Source organism: Pinus tabuliformis, chromosome J (assembly GCF_031772625.1).
Source record: "Pinus tabuliformis cultivar Carrire ecotype Pingquan chromosome J, CPIR1, whole genome shotgun sequence".
NCBI classification, from domain to species: Eukaryota; Viridiplantae; Streptophyta; class Pinopsida; order Pinales; family Pinaceae; genus Pinus; species Pinus tabuliformis.
Window position 1 is genome coordinate 1,266,406,732 of NC_142295.1, and position 14,301 is coordinate 1,266,421,032.

At 40.0% G+C, this 14,301-nt stretch overlaps 2 protein-coding genes across 4 annotated transcripts in view; one reads left to right on the top strand and one right to left on the bottom strand.

Annotated features, from left to right (window-relative positions):
• LOC149231866 (uncharacterized) overlaps window positions 1–9,706 on the top strand; it is a 59,992-nt gene extending 50,286 nt beyond the window's left edge. The window contains exon 3 of the mRNA XM_089376891.1: window positions 9,536–9,706. Coding sequence (XP_089233017.1) covers window positions 9,536–9,706 — 171 coding nt within the window. The remainder of the gene's footprint in view (window positions 1–9,535) is intronic.
• Window positions 1–14,301, bottom strand: part of LOC149231865 (putative protein phosphatase 2C 21) — a 342,884-nt gene that overhangs the window by 116,418 nt on the left and 212,165 nt on the right. The window lies entirely within an intron of this gene.

Genomic DNA, 14,301 nt, shown 5'->3' on the forward strand with positions numbered 1-14,301 from the left:
CCGTAGCAAGGAATTGATCCAGGAGGTAGACTACTCAAGGATCCTGCCCACATGTCATTCCTCCCGACTACAGCTCAATATTGCCCGACCTCCCACCTGGAGATGCGTGGGCACTCATGGCAAACTCATCCTCGTCAATATTTGTTGACGCAACTTTAGGATCATGTTTCTCATCCTTGACCTTTTTCTTCAAAGGACACTAGGATGCATATCACCCAACTCGCCACAACTAAAACATTTCACCTTCAAATGTCCTTATTCCGCTTAGGCTTTTGTTGTCCCTTCGATGCCAGAGCTGTGTTCTCCTCATCCTCCTTCGTCTTTGTGCCACTCCTACTGTTGCCATTGAGGTTTACCTTCACTAGGTCCCTTCTTAACTCCCCCTGTTGAAGAGCTGCCCACATCTCCTCCCATGAAGGTAGTTTTTCCCTACCCAATATGCTTTGGACGAAAACTTGCCATTCATCCAAGACATCATTCAAGGCTATCCTCTCCATCGCGGTTGGCAGAGGAGTGGACCCCACTACAGCAAGCTAGTCTCTAATGTCCAGAAGACGTTGAAGATAGAGGTTCATGCCTTCTCCTTTCTGCATCAAAGTCCGTTGTAGCTTCTACTCTAAATACATCTTTCGTTATTCGAAAGAGCCTTCATACAGAGAAGACAAGGTTTCCCACATCTCTCGGGTCGTATTCTTGCTCTACAAGTGTGAGACCACATGATCTCGAACTCCATCGAGAATGAGCCTCTTTGCCTTCCACTGCTCGGCTTTGTACTTCTACTTTTGATCGTTGTCAACAGGAACAACTACAACACTTTTGACGTAGGCCTCGAGATCATATTCCTCCAGAACAGCTAAGATTCTAGTCTTCCATATGACATAGTTGGAAGCTCCTTCCAACCTGTCCTGATCTCTGAGCCCATGCGATGCCATCTCACCCAACTATCGAACTGACTCCTCTAGTCACTGCTTAGCACTGCTCAGCTGCTCAACAAGTGAGAAATTCGAACTTTCTGGCGGAAAGTTCTCTAAGGAGAAAATTCCCCTTCTACGTGTCTTTGTTCTTTTCTAGCGGATTTCTGCCTCGGCAGAAACTGCGCCCTTCAAGCACTGCGCTAAGGCTCTGCGTCACTCCCTCTGCCTCTGCAAACTCACGAACTAGAAATCGTACCTCTCTGTCGTCTCACTCAGAGAGAGATTTCCTCGGATTTGCTTCCCAGCAAGGACTGTGCAATCCCTTCAAGGGGATTCGAATTGCTGCCAAGTGCAGCTTTCGGCCTCACTGCTCAGTACTGGATCTTCTCTTCCTGTTTCAAAATCAATGCTTTGATACCATGTGAAAATTCCTAGACTCTAAGGAACCCCTACTGTAGCAAATCTGAATCTACTTCACCTACTTGATTTTTAAATTTACATTCATCAAGTTATTCTTCTAAATACTGAAGCAAATTACTTCTGCAGCCTACACTAATTAAATATTTGATCTCATGAAACAGAAAACAGAGCAAAGAACAAGATACATAGGACACTTATTTTTGGACACAATAGTCCCCGGAAAAACCCAATGCGGGAAAACCAGTGCAACAACTCTGAGGGTTTATTATTATGCAGGAGAAATATTTGAATACAAATCTAGAATGCTCATCTAGCAATCCTGTACAAAGAAAATACTGTCGGAAAATCTGAGTGAGTTTTACGTCACTTCACCCGACAGAATTCTGGCTGACCCGGCACAAGACTGGCTAACCCCAACTATTTATGTGTTGGCCCTACATCAACCCTGCGTCACCTTCTCTGCCCTCTGCATCAGCTCTCCTGACAGTTCCCGAAAATTTCGGTTGTTCCGGCAGTTATGAATTCTACGTGACAAGCATCTTTTTTGTGCCAGCTCTCCCAGCCACTGCGCTGCTTCTGTGTCAGCTCTCCCAGCTGTTTCGGCAGTTTCGACTGTTCCGGTAGTTCTAGATTCTGCGTGACAAACAACTTTTCTACATCAACTCCCCCAGCTTCTGCGCTGCCTCTCTACAAACTCTCTATGTCTCTCTGTCAGTATTCTCTGGAAAGTCCTCCCGAATTCTCACTGCCCCTCTGCTGCAAGATCTCCCAATCGATTTTCCTCCTGAGAAGTTTTCACCTCAGAAAATCGATTTCCTCAATCTCTCTGTGCATTTTCAAATGAACCCCAAGCCTCCATTTTATACTTTTCCTATTGAGTTTTCAACGGCCGAGATTAAGTCTCTAATCAACGGCTAAGATTAAAACATGACTTAATCTGCCTTCTAGATCATTCTCACCCATATTTTGATTAATACCCATTAATATTTTAATTTCCCTAAGTTTAGACTTAGGAACCCAATTAAAAATATTAATTATTTTAATAAAATACAATCCGGGTGGAATTTCACCAAACGGTTTCTGGGTTCTTTAGAACTCATGTGACTTAGCCTCTCCATCAATTTTCAAAGCTAGACCACTTCTGATGCTACCAAAAACTAACAATCACCTGGTTCCTAGGGTACCTCATATTGACCCCTTTCATCATTGAGGAACCCATTAGTGTCCCAACCCCAGGTGCTTGATGAATTGCCCCACCTTAAGGGGGGTATTAATGTTGAAATTTAACAATCACCTGGTTCCTAGGGTACCTCATATTAACTCCTTTCATCATTGAGGAACCCATTATTGTCCAAACCCCAGGTGGTTGACGACTTGCCCCACCTTAAGGGGGTATTAATGTTGAAATTTCTAAGTCTGACATGTCAGAAATCCTTACTGCATTATCTAGTTTATTTTCTCCTACTTGTCCTTTTCATAACAAGTTATTTATAAATATAAATATCGAAAATAAACACAAATGCAGCCTTAACACATATACAAATCAGCAACTGAAATAACTAAGACAATCACACAAGGGACACCGTTATTTTTGGACAATCGTCCCTGGAAAAACCCAATGCGAGAAAACCGGTGCAACAGATATGAGGGTTTTATTATTATGCAATTTTTTGAACACAACTAGGGTGACAGAAATGGCTCACCCAATAGAGAATGCCCTCAGCAGAAGTACCTCTCCTCGGAGACAGATATTCCAGCTGATTAGTCATCGAATGATCGATCCCACAGCAACTACGGAAGCTCCTTAGTTGGACAGCGAAAGCTGCTCCAAGCTTCTCCACTGCTCTGTGTCACTCTACTAGGGATTGCGTCATCCACTCAACTCCAATTTGCCCCTCGAAAAATTTCCAATGCTGCCTCTTGGCCCTGTGTCAGCTCTGCTAGCCTCTACGCAGCTACTGATGCCTCTGCATCAGCCTCTTGGCTCTCTGCGTCAACCCTCTGGCCCTCTGCGTCAACCACGCTGGCCTCCTCAGCCACTGCGTCAATCCCAGCTGCCTCTACATCAACCTTCCCAAGCTCTATGCTGTCTCTCTAGCACTATCTCTGCCTCTCTGCTATGTATTCTCGTCCTTCTACCGAACTGCCCCTCGCTACAACAGATCACCAGTTCAATTTTCTCAGCAAACCCCACTCCAACAAATCATATTGATTGATCAATTTTGGTGTATCTCCAACTAACCTTCAAGCCTCCTTTTATATGTTTCCTTTTGAGTCTTCAACGGCCGAGATTAAGTCCCTAATAAACGGCTAACATTAGATTTGGCTTGATCTTCATCTCTTGAAACCTTCTAACCCAAAATTATGTTAATACACATTAATATTTTAATGTTCCTAAGTTTATACTTAGGACCCCATTAAAAATATTAATTATTTTAATATCTCCTCATCCAGGTAGAATTTCTCCAAACAATTTTTGGGTTTTGGAGAACTCATGTGCTTTAGCCTCTCCCCCAATTTTCATGGCTAGAGCACATCCAATGCTACCACAAATCAACACTCCCTCTTAGCAAGGAATGTGCTCTAGTAATGCTCCATCACTACAACATCACACTGATCCTCTACACCGGTATCTATGCTGATTCTTGGTTTGCTGTCTCACATCATCTGCACTGCTGCTTTTTGTACTGCTGCCCATGACACTTCCATTGCCACTGCTACATCTGTACTGCAACTCCCTCTCAATATGTTTCCCATGCTGCCCCTAGCACTGCCTCTTCCAACTGTTGCACTGCAACTAAGATACCGAGAAGTAGGTAACTGATTTCTCCCAAACACTGACATCCCAGTCAGTTTGGAAGCCTCGTGAAACTGTAGTTGCCTCTGTTGTTATCTTGTGCTCCCTCTGCTGCCACTGCGCTGTTGCATACACCTTTGTGCCTCTTGCACAGCTGCAACCTCCATTGCGCTGCCTCAGATTTATGCACCCAAGCACTGCCTTGCTGCTCCACTACACTTTGCTCCACCTAACCCCTGTCATCCTGCTACTGTCGTTAAGGGCTCCCGTAGCCGAATATGATCCAAGAGTTTGGGCACCTCAAGGATCCTGCCCCTAGTATGTAGTCCTCCTGACTACAACTCGATGTCTCCCCACCTCTTCTCTAGAGGTGCATGAGCACTCATGGCACAATTGTCATCAGTCTCAACCTCTTTCTCCACCTTAGCTAGAGCTACCTTTGAATCAAAAGCCTCTCCCTTGTTTTTCTTCCTGGGACACTAGGGTGCATAATGTCCCAGCTCCCCATAGTTGAAGCACTTCACCTTGGAGATGTCTTTCTTCTTCCTCTTCCTTTGTTGTCCCACAAATGCTAGAGCCCCATCCTCCTCCTCCTCTTTTTAATTCGTCCTCCATTGCTACTACTCCCTGCCTTGGTCATCCTCCTGATCTCTTCTTGGCGAAGAGCTGCCCACATCTCCTCCCATCCTGGAAGAGTAGCCCTGCCAAAATACTTTGGACAAATGTCTCCCACTCCTCGGAGACAGCATTCAAGGCAGTTCTAACCATAAATTCTGGATCGAGTGTAGACCCCACAGAAGTAAGTTGGTCGTGAATCTCCTGCAACCTGAGAAGGAATGGATCTATCTGCTCCCCCTTCTGTATCTGATACAACCACAGTTGATTCTCCAATAACATCTTCCACTGCACGGAAGTGCCCTGATATAAGGTCTTCAAAGTATCCCACATTTCCTTTGTTGTGTTCTTTTCAGCAATATGTGGTATGACATTATCTTTGACCCTGTCTAAGATCATGCACTTTGCCCTCGCCATTGCATCCTCATACTTCTCATTTTCAGTTGGGTCGACCCAGATAGCCATGGTTCTTAAGGAAAAGTCCTTGATGCGATGTTGATCCAGGACTGCTAGGATCCTGGCCTTCCAAATGACAAAGTTGGAAGCCCCATCCATCCTATCCTGATCACTTAGTCCATTCACTACCATTTCAGCGCCTCTTCTAGACTCCCTCTGAGTTCGAATTCCCTCCTGGAAATCTCTTTCTAAGTACTGATTTCCCTCCCGGAAATCTTTTGGCTTGCTGTCAAACCGCTCCTCTCCATTCCTCCTTGCAACTGCAACTTGGATCTATATTTCTTAACTAGAAATCCGTCAAGGTAGCGACTCCCTCTACCTTGGTTCTGTCTCCTTAGGTATTGTTTTGTTCTGACAGAACCAGCACCCCACCAGCTTCTCAATCACAATCTGGCCATAGCTCCCCAACCCCCAGCAACTAAAGAAACTAAGCCTTTCAGGCTCTACGCAATCCCGACAACGGCAAAATCTTCTCCTGGCCATAGCATCGGTCCTACCTGGCTGAGAAAGATGACCGGGCACTACATAGGTCTGATCTGCCCCTCTCTGCGTCTGCGCTGACCCTCGTCCTGGCTTGAAATGATGACGCAGGTCCTCTGCGTCACATCTTCTTTGTTGCCTCTACTCTGGAACAACACTATCTCTCGACACAACTACTACTGCTGCAAATTCTTCAGATCACTGTTGGTGCCTTCAGTTCTCCTGTGATCTGCAATGCTCTGATACCATGTTGAACTTTCTAAGTCTGACACGTCGGAAATCACTATTACATTATCTGATTTATTTTCTCCTACTTGCTCTTTTCATTAACAGGTTATTTATAAATATAAATAGCAAAAATAAACACAAATGCAGCCTTAACACATACAGATCAGCAACTGAAATAACTAAGACAATCACACAAGGGACACTGTTATTTTTGGACAATCGTCCCCAAAAAAACCCAATGCGGGAAAACTGGTGCTGCAGATATGAGGGTTTTATTATTATGCAGTTTTCTGAATACAACTAGGTTGTTAGAAATGGCTCACCCAACAGAGAATGCCCTCGGCAGAAGTACCTCTCCTCAAAGACAGATATTTCCGCTGATCAGTCACCGGATGATCAATCCCACAACAACTACGACAGCTCCTTAGCTGGATAGCGAAAGCTGCTCCAAGCTTCTCCACTACTCTGTGTCACTCTACTAGGGACTGCGTCACCCTCTCAGCACAAGTCTGCCCCACGAAAAATCTCCAGTGCTTCCTCTTGGCCTTGCGTCAGCTCTGCTAGCCTCTACGCAGCTACTGATGCCTCTGCGTCAACCCTTTGGGCCTTTACGTCACCCACGTTGGCCTCCTCAGCCACTGCATCAGACACAGTTGCCTCTCCATCAGCCTTCCCAGGCTTTGCGCTGTCTCTCTGGCACTATCTCTACCTCTGCTATGTATTCTCGGCCTTCTGCCGAACTGCCCCTCGCTGCAACAAATCACTGGTTCGATTCTCTCAACAAACCCCACTGCAAAAAATCGAACTGACTGATCAATTTTGGTGTATCTCCAACTCACCCTCAAGCCTCCTCTTATACTTTTCCTGTTGAGTCTTCAACGGTCGAGATTAAGTCTCTAATCAACGGCTAAGATTAGATTTGTCTTGATCCTCATCTCTTGGATCCTTCTAACCCAAAATTATATTAATACACATTAATATTTTAATTTTCCTAAGTTTATACTTCAAACCCAATTAAAAATATTAATTATTTTATTATCTCCTCATCCGTGTAGAATTTCTCCAAACGACTTTTGGGTTTTGGATATCTCATGTTCTTTAGACTCTCCACCAATTTTCATGGCTAGAGCACATCCGATGCTACCACAAATCAACAATTAATTGTTATATCTTATGCATCATGCTCTCATCCCCTCGAGCCCCGAGTAGTTATAAAAGAAAAATCAATAAAAGAGAAAAGGCATATGAAGAAGGGTGGAAAAACAAAGGTTGGGGTAACTCATGTACCACAATTCCTCCCTCCTACATTCATACACCCAAGTGTAGGCTTCCCTTATTTCAGCTACCCTCGTACTATGCCATGTGGTTCGAAGCCTTTCCCTAATGCCCCATTATGTTTCACCATTATATCACGTGCCACCTACCGCTTGATGGATGTACCATGGACATGTCACCCCCTTTAGAGGTAAAAACCACTTAATAGGGTCCTTGATTAACCCCATTATTGAGCTTGGAGACACCTGTACATGTTAAAGCCCACTATGGAAGGGCATGCCACTATGAAGAGTCCACTTGATTCCATGATTTGTAAGCTCTTTTACTCGATTACTCTAATGATTTGTTGTACTGGAAGGTGAGGGGACGCATTGGATCTTGTATAGGATTGCAGGTGGGTCTACATTTGGGGTTTGATCTCCTTATACAGGGTCCAAGCACTCTAGAGGGTCATATTGGCATTGTAGGGTGAGCATTAAGAGCCATGGGCCTCCACCATAGCAGAGATTAGAATTCCACTTCATGGATCCCTCAACACAATTCAATGATTGCTCATGTTCCACCTTTTTGGATGAGGATAATGTACCTAGACCACCATGCCCAATTGACTTCACATTTGCACCACACACTTGGCAGACGTTCCAAAGCCCAAATGAGGATGTGTCTCACCATAGGAGACAAAGGTAGGCTTATGTCATCATTCTAGTCCTTACATATGGTATGCATGCATTATCGATCCCTTTTGGGACCCATGAGGATGTCATTGTGGCCCCACACCCACTTGGGGATATCACATTTAGTTTGCTTGGATATCAAGGGGCCAACCCCTTGATCACTATGTTCGGGGCCTATTCTTTCACCTTGGCACACTTTGGACTCCACTAGGCCTCTTCAAGGGTCCAGCGACTCATTGTATTTACTATTTGGCTCTCTTGAGTGGCTTATCTTTGTATTATGGAGCTATCTTGGTGGGCTTGTCACCAAGTCATGTCATTATCGTACATTATTTTATTATTTGGGGCTTAATTAGGCCTAATTAGGCGAATTGAGCTCTTTAGGAAGGATATAAATTGATGAGAGTTCATTTGAATTTCATCATCACTTGGATTTGATTCATTTGTTTCTTCTGGAAATTTCACTAAGCCTTTTGATGGACGAATTGGAGATTTGATGCATTTCGATGTTTGGAAGAGCTTCAATTTTGTCTTGGAGCTTCAATGTTCTTGCATCTTAATGATTGGAATAATTTTGATATCCTTGTGCGTACTCTTTTCATGTTTATCATGTCTTTTGTCTCATGTAATGATCTATGAAATATTTTCGTTCATGAAGTTGGTGTAGCTGCCCTTATGCTTATGCAAAGTTGTTGTTATCATGATTCAAAGGGAGCCTTTCAATAAGGAAATCCTACAAAGTTTGTAAAAAAAGCAACTCAAGGTATGTATAAAAGTACAAGATTTGTAGTAGGTCTTCTTCATTAAAAGGTACGACCATTTTGAAATTTCCTTTGTATCACTAACTATTTCATGCCTAGGGTTTGCTATAGAATTATTAAGATTCTATATTGTTAGGGTGATTGATCCCTAGATTAAAACAACCCTTATCACACATTCTATCTTTTGTTTACTTTGGTAAAACTTGAACTTTAGGGTTTACTGTAAAATCCTAGCCTTTTAATGCTTAGGGTATGTTGACATTAATGATGAAGCCCTACTCTACTTAGGGTTTATTAATGAAGTCTAAGACATATAATGAAATCCTAATCTCTTGATGTATGAAACCCTAGCCCTTTAGGGTTTGTTGTTGATGTCTAGGCTGTATGATGAAACCCTAGATTTTTTGAGTTTGATGAATTGAGGTTTATGACAAAAACCTTGCAATAGTCAATGTAAGTTCCTAGGATTGAAACCCTAGGTGTATATGCTTTTGTATGATTGAAATCCTAGTTTGGTCAAAATTTTTGAATATCTAATATTGAAGTTTTGAAGTTTGTATCTAGGGTTTACAACAAAAACCCCAATAGATATTAATATGAGGTTCTAGGGCATGATAATGAAACCCTAGATGTAAAATGTTTCGCTATGATTGAATTTAGTTGCTAATATCTAAAATTTAAATTTGGTAAATGAATCTAGCGTTTGTGACATAACCTTAGCATAGATTGTTGTGAAAGTCTAAGGCATGAAAGGTGTAACCCTTGTTGATTGTAAACCTAACTAGGTTTAGGTTTTGATATCTAAAGTTTGATTTATTATGCTCCCATTATGATAACATGCTAACCCTATATTAATAAAGTTGACATCATGCTCTATATTTGTACTTGGTTGAACTTGTTATTAAAGATTTGCAGGTACATAGTCTTCAAGATGTTGAAGATAACTACCTCATACTTAATGATGACTTGATAATGATGTTGAGCATGATGAAAAAAGGGCGCTGTAAGAATCTTGGTAACATTGAAGTATACATTGTTGATGACCTTGTTGCCGAGGATAAAAGAAATGATGTTTCAGAAGGTTGAAGTTCTCCGATGATGTGATGATGTGAAAGAAAGAGGTTGTGTGGTTGAAAATGATGAATTTGTCCCCTAGTAGAGAAGAAGTTTGGATAAAGAAAGTGTACATCTCCCTAGTTGAGAGGGAGCTTGGTAAAACTCCTCCATAGTTGAGAACATGAGAAGGCCACAAGGATCTTTCAGATAGGAGAATAAATGAAACACTACAAATGGTTATTTGTGCGTTGTATTCATCATTAATAAAGTTGTGATTGATGAAGATGTGAACAAGAATTGGATCTTTTCGAAAGTTTTGAGGTTGAGTTTGGCATTGCCAGAGAAATGTAAGAAGGTAGCTTCCGTCGAAATGTGTTTGGATATTGAGATGACCTAAGCAGCATCAAAATAGTTGAAACACCACGAAGATTATGTAGCATACAAGAAAAAGTACATTGGAAGTTCGGATATTGAATGGGGTCGTGAAGCTACAATACGTGCCAACAGATGAACAAGTAGTTTATGTGTTGACGAAATCTCTTCCCCACAAGAAGCTAGTTTTAGGAGCATGCTCACATTGGTGGATGTGTTGATCTCTTCCTAAAAAATTTGGTTGAGTGGGAGAGACAAAGTACCATAAAACTGCCTATACGTTGGTACTTGGGAGGACATTGTGGCCTGGTTAGTATTGAGATCTCACTTGATATCTAGATCCCAGAGGGAGGGTATTGGTTGGAGCTCCAGTTTAGTGTTGATACCTGGATCCCTGTAAGGGTTGGTGTCAGGGCATGGAGGTTTAGATGGTATCCTATTTGATGAATACCAAGGTTGTAGCTTGATGGTACCTATAGTGGCAAATGCCTAGATGACACCTTAGCATCTATTGGGAGGATACCTTGGTAGTGAGGGTATCCCAAGCATTGCGTATGCTGTTGTATTATCTTTTGTATTCTTCTTGGAACATTTCAAATTGAGGTTAACCTCATACTGGTTGAACAATTATGAATACCTCCCTACTTAAGAGGGAGTGTTGAAGAATGTAACTAGTATCGGTCTTCATAATTGTATTTGAGTCATGATATAATGTATTTGTCAAAAGAAAGAAAAGAAAAATTTATTGTAAAAGAAAAATTTATTTATAATCATGGGTTTCATGCTTTATGTATTTTTGGTTCTAGGTCAAGCCTCCATTGAAAGCTTATAGGGTTGAGTCATAAGTCATTGTACTTGTTATTATGTATTAGACCTGTTGACCACTACGTGGCAACGACCCATAGCGATACACCCCCTTTTTCGCAAAAGGGATAGCGCCTCATCGATGTGTCTGTGTCGTTCAACTATCATCATCAGCTTGATTATCATGTTACAATGTAAACCCATTCTGCATGTATATGATATAAATAATCTCAGCATATCTGTATCATGTATGTAATTGTCTAGGTGAACCTACTTTTATGGTGACGATCTACATTCCAGGAGGTTTTTTGTCTCACTGATCCATTCTTGGATGGTCGGCAGAGTTTTCCTTCAGTGTTACCCTAAAGCCGAAATGTATTTTGCCACTGGGATCTTATGCAAGTCCTAGTGTTATAAATCGAGTCTATGTAAAAATGATTTGGAAATAATCCTAACTATTTGGTTAGGTTATTTTATTACAAATTGCTTGGTCTGTTGGATTATATTTGTGTCGCAGAAATAGTAGTTTGTGAGGGTCTGTTACAGATGGGTTTTCCCCCTTATGATGTAAAAAATATGAAAATTATGATGTAAAGTGTTTTGAGAGTTGGAAAAATAACTTATCCCCTCATAGATTAATTAATTAAATTTTCTGGTCAAAAATTAATTAAAATCCTAAGCCAGAAATTTAATTAATTCTAGGTCCTAGGTAAATTTAAATTCTCCAAAGGCAAAATTCGTCGGTCCTTAAAATCAAAATTTAAAAGGTCCCAGGACTAAGGTAAATTATTATTTTGCTAAATTTAAGCCTTTGGTCCATGGGGGTTAAGTCAAAGTGAAATTTTTGAGGAAATTAACTCAAAAATTTTATTCTTGAGTTAATTAAAATGCATTTAATTGAAAAATTCGAATTTCTTCAAGAATTTAAAATTTCGACGGATGAGATTAAAAGAAATTTTGATCCTCATCAACGGTCGATATTGCTTTGACGAGGATCACTCAAACTAGCCGTTGGAGGATTTATCTTTAAATAGGAAGTCATTTGTCAGTCCATTCATCTGATCTTTTGATCGTGTGCTAAGCAAAAAGCTCTTGTGTAATCTTTTTTTTGAATAATAAAGAAAGACTTTGAAGTTAATTTTCGTCGGTGTTACTCTTTATGCAAACACTGTAAGATGTGTTGTTTTCATGCATAATTTCCTTTTAGCCATTGATGATAGCTTCTGAAGAGTGATTTGAGTACAGGTATCTTGATCAGTCACTGGGGTTTAAGTGATAATCTAAATTTTGAATGTAATAGCAAGTATTTCTATTTATCTTAATTTTATTATCATTTTCTCGCTCTATTTTGATGGTTGAATTGGGTTTTGCGGGAAAGTCTTGATTTTTTAGATCATCGGGCGTTCGGGGAAGTTTTCAATTGAACCAGCCAACTCCCGATTCGTGTTTTCTGAAGAGCCCAGCTTAATTTGATCCTGAGCTTATCATAAGATTTTTACTAGTGATGCATGAAGGGTTTTGAGTTCAGCACTTCCTTTAAAGTTTAAAAATTTAATTTTTTTACATGCAAAATTGATGAATCTGGCTGTTCAGAGCCTTACATTGTCAAATTTGGAAGCAGAGTTGGACTCACACTCCTCAGATCTGATAGATCCTTCATTCTTGTGCATAGATCTGTAAATTATTTTGGTTTTCTGGCTTGGGTTTCTGGGGCTTTAGTTTTTATCATTATATATCTTGTTTGGATGTTTTCTTGTTGTCGTGCAGCTATAGATTTGAAGAAGAAAACTGTGTAGAGTTCAGATCTAGGCCCTGGAGGGTAATATTTGGATCTCTGGGGTTCATCAAGATAATTTTGTAGGGATCTTATTCAAAAAGAATTTTGCAGTCCAAGTGTTTTAAAGTTTTTAAATTTGGAAATAAATTTCACAGGGGTTTCACGAGTAAATCTGAAGTAGAAGTATAACATTTTAATCAAGGTTTTCTGGGTTTATCTTGAGGTTTTTTTTGGCTGCCATTTTATGCTATGTTTTTTCCCTTCTCTGGAAAAATTCGAACTTTTTTTTAACCTTCCTCTTTGCTACTTGCGTTTTTCCTTTTCTAACCCTCTCTGCCTTCATCCTCTTCGAAATCTGAGTTCTTATCCTTTGTTTGCTGCATCTTTTCCAACTCGCATTTTTTCTTCTCCTTATTGCCTGAATTCTCCTTCTCCATCTCTGTGAGCTCCATATCTTTCTCTATTCTGCTACAAGAGTTCTCCTCTATTTCACTGCTCTCTTAGCCTGTGTGTGGACCCTTCATCGCCTACGCGCTGCCTTTCTCTTCACCCTCGAAATCCTTCACGCATTTTCCTTCCATCCCTCGCTACTCGCTGCAAGCTCCTTTCGTTGGCTGCCAAACTCCTCTTTCAGTCCATTTGAGCTTCTCTCCCTTTGTCGCCGTCAAACTTGCAAGCTCCTTCAAAGCTCCTTTCCCTTCAAGCCTCTCTCGTTATTTCCGTCGTCAAGCAGCACCAACCTGCACACAACAAAAGCACTCGCTTTTTTTTCTCTTCATTTGTATTTTATGATTTAGGGTGAGTTTCTTTTTACCTGATTTCATTTGACTTTTTTATTTTTCATTCAATTTTTTTTATTTTTGTTTATATATAGTTAGGGTTAGCAATTCCTTTTTATTTTATTTATGAATTAAGTTAGTTTAAAGTTTGATTTTATTTTTATTTTTTGCTTTAGTTTAGCCCTATCCCATTTTAAAATTTCGATTTTTGTTTACTATTCGATTTTCATGTTATTTTCTGATTTGATTTATGGTTTTGATTTTATTTTGAAAAATATTAAGAAACTTTAAAAAAATCTAAAACATTAAAAAAAATCTGAAAAATTCTAAAATTCTAAAACATTTTAAATATTTTAAATATTTTTGGTGACTAAGGAAATAAATTAAAGGAATTTGCACATTCACACTAAAAGTTTTAATGTGGCCTATGGCCCATTAAAATTTTAATTTATTAACCCTTTGATTTTGATTTCTTCATTCAACTAATTACCTAAGGAACAATTAAAATTCTAATTTAAAGTTCCTTGGTGTTATTTGGTGATTAAATGCATTTTTTATATTTCTCTATTGTCAAGTGCAATAAACGTTTTAAATCATATTCACTGTTGGAGAAAGTTAATTGAATCTAAATCTAGGCAGTTAATGAAAATCATTTTAAATCTGGAATCTCTTGCATGTTAAAGTTTTGGGTGTTTATATTGATCATTCATGATTGTCACTATTTCCACATCTATAAGTTTTCTCTAGCTAACTTGTTATTATTTAGTCTAATGGTTAATTCAAATTGAAGGCACTAGTCTGTAGTCATTTTTATCTTGTGATCATGTTTTATTTTAATCTATCTATCTCAATTGACCGAGACTCGCTTTAGATTCATCAAGTTGTCCATCACT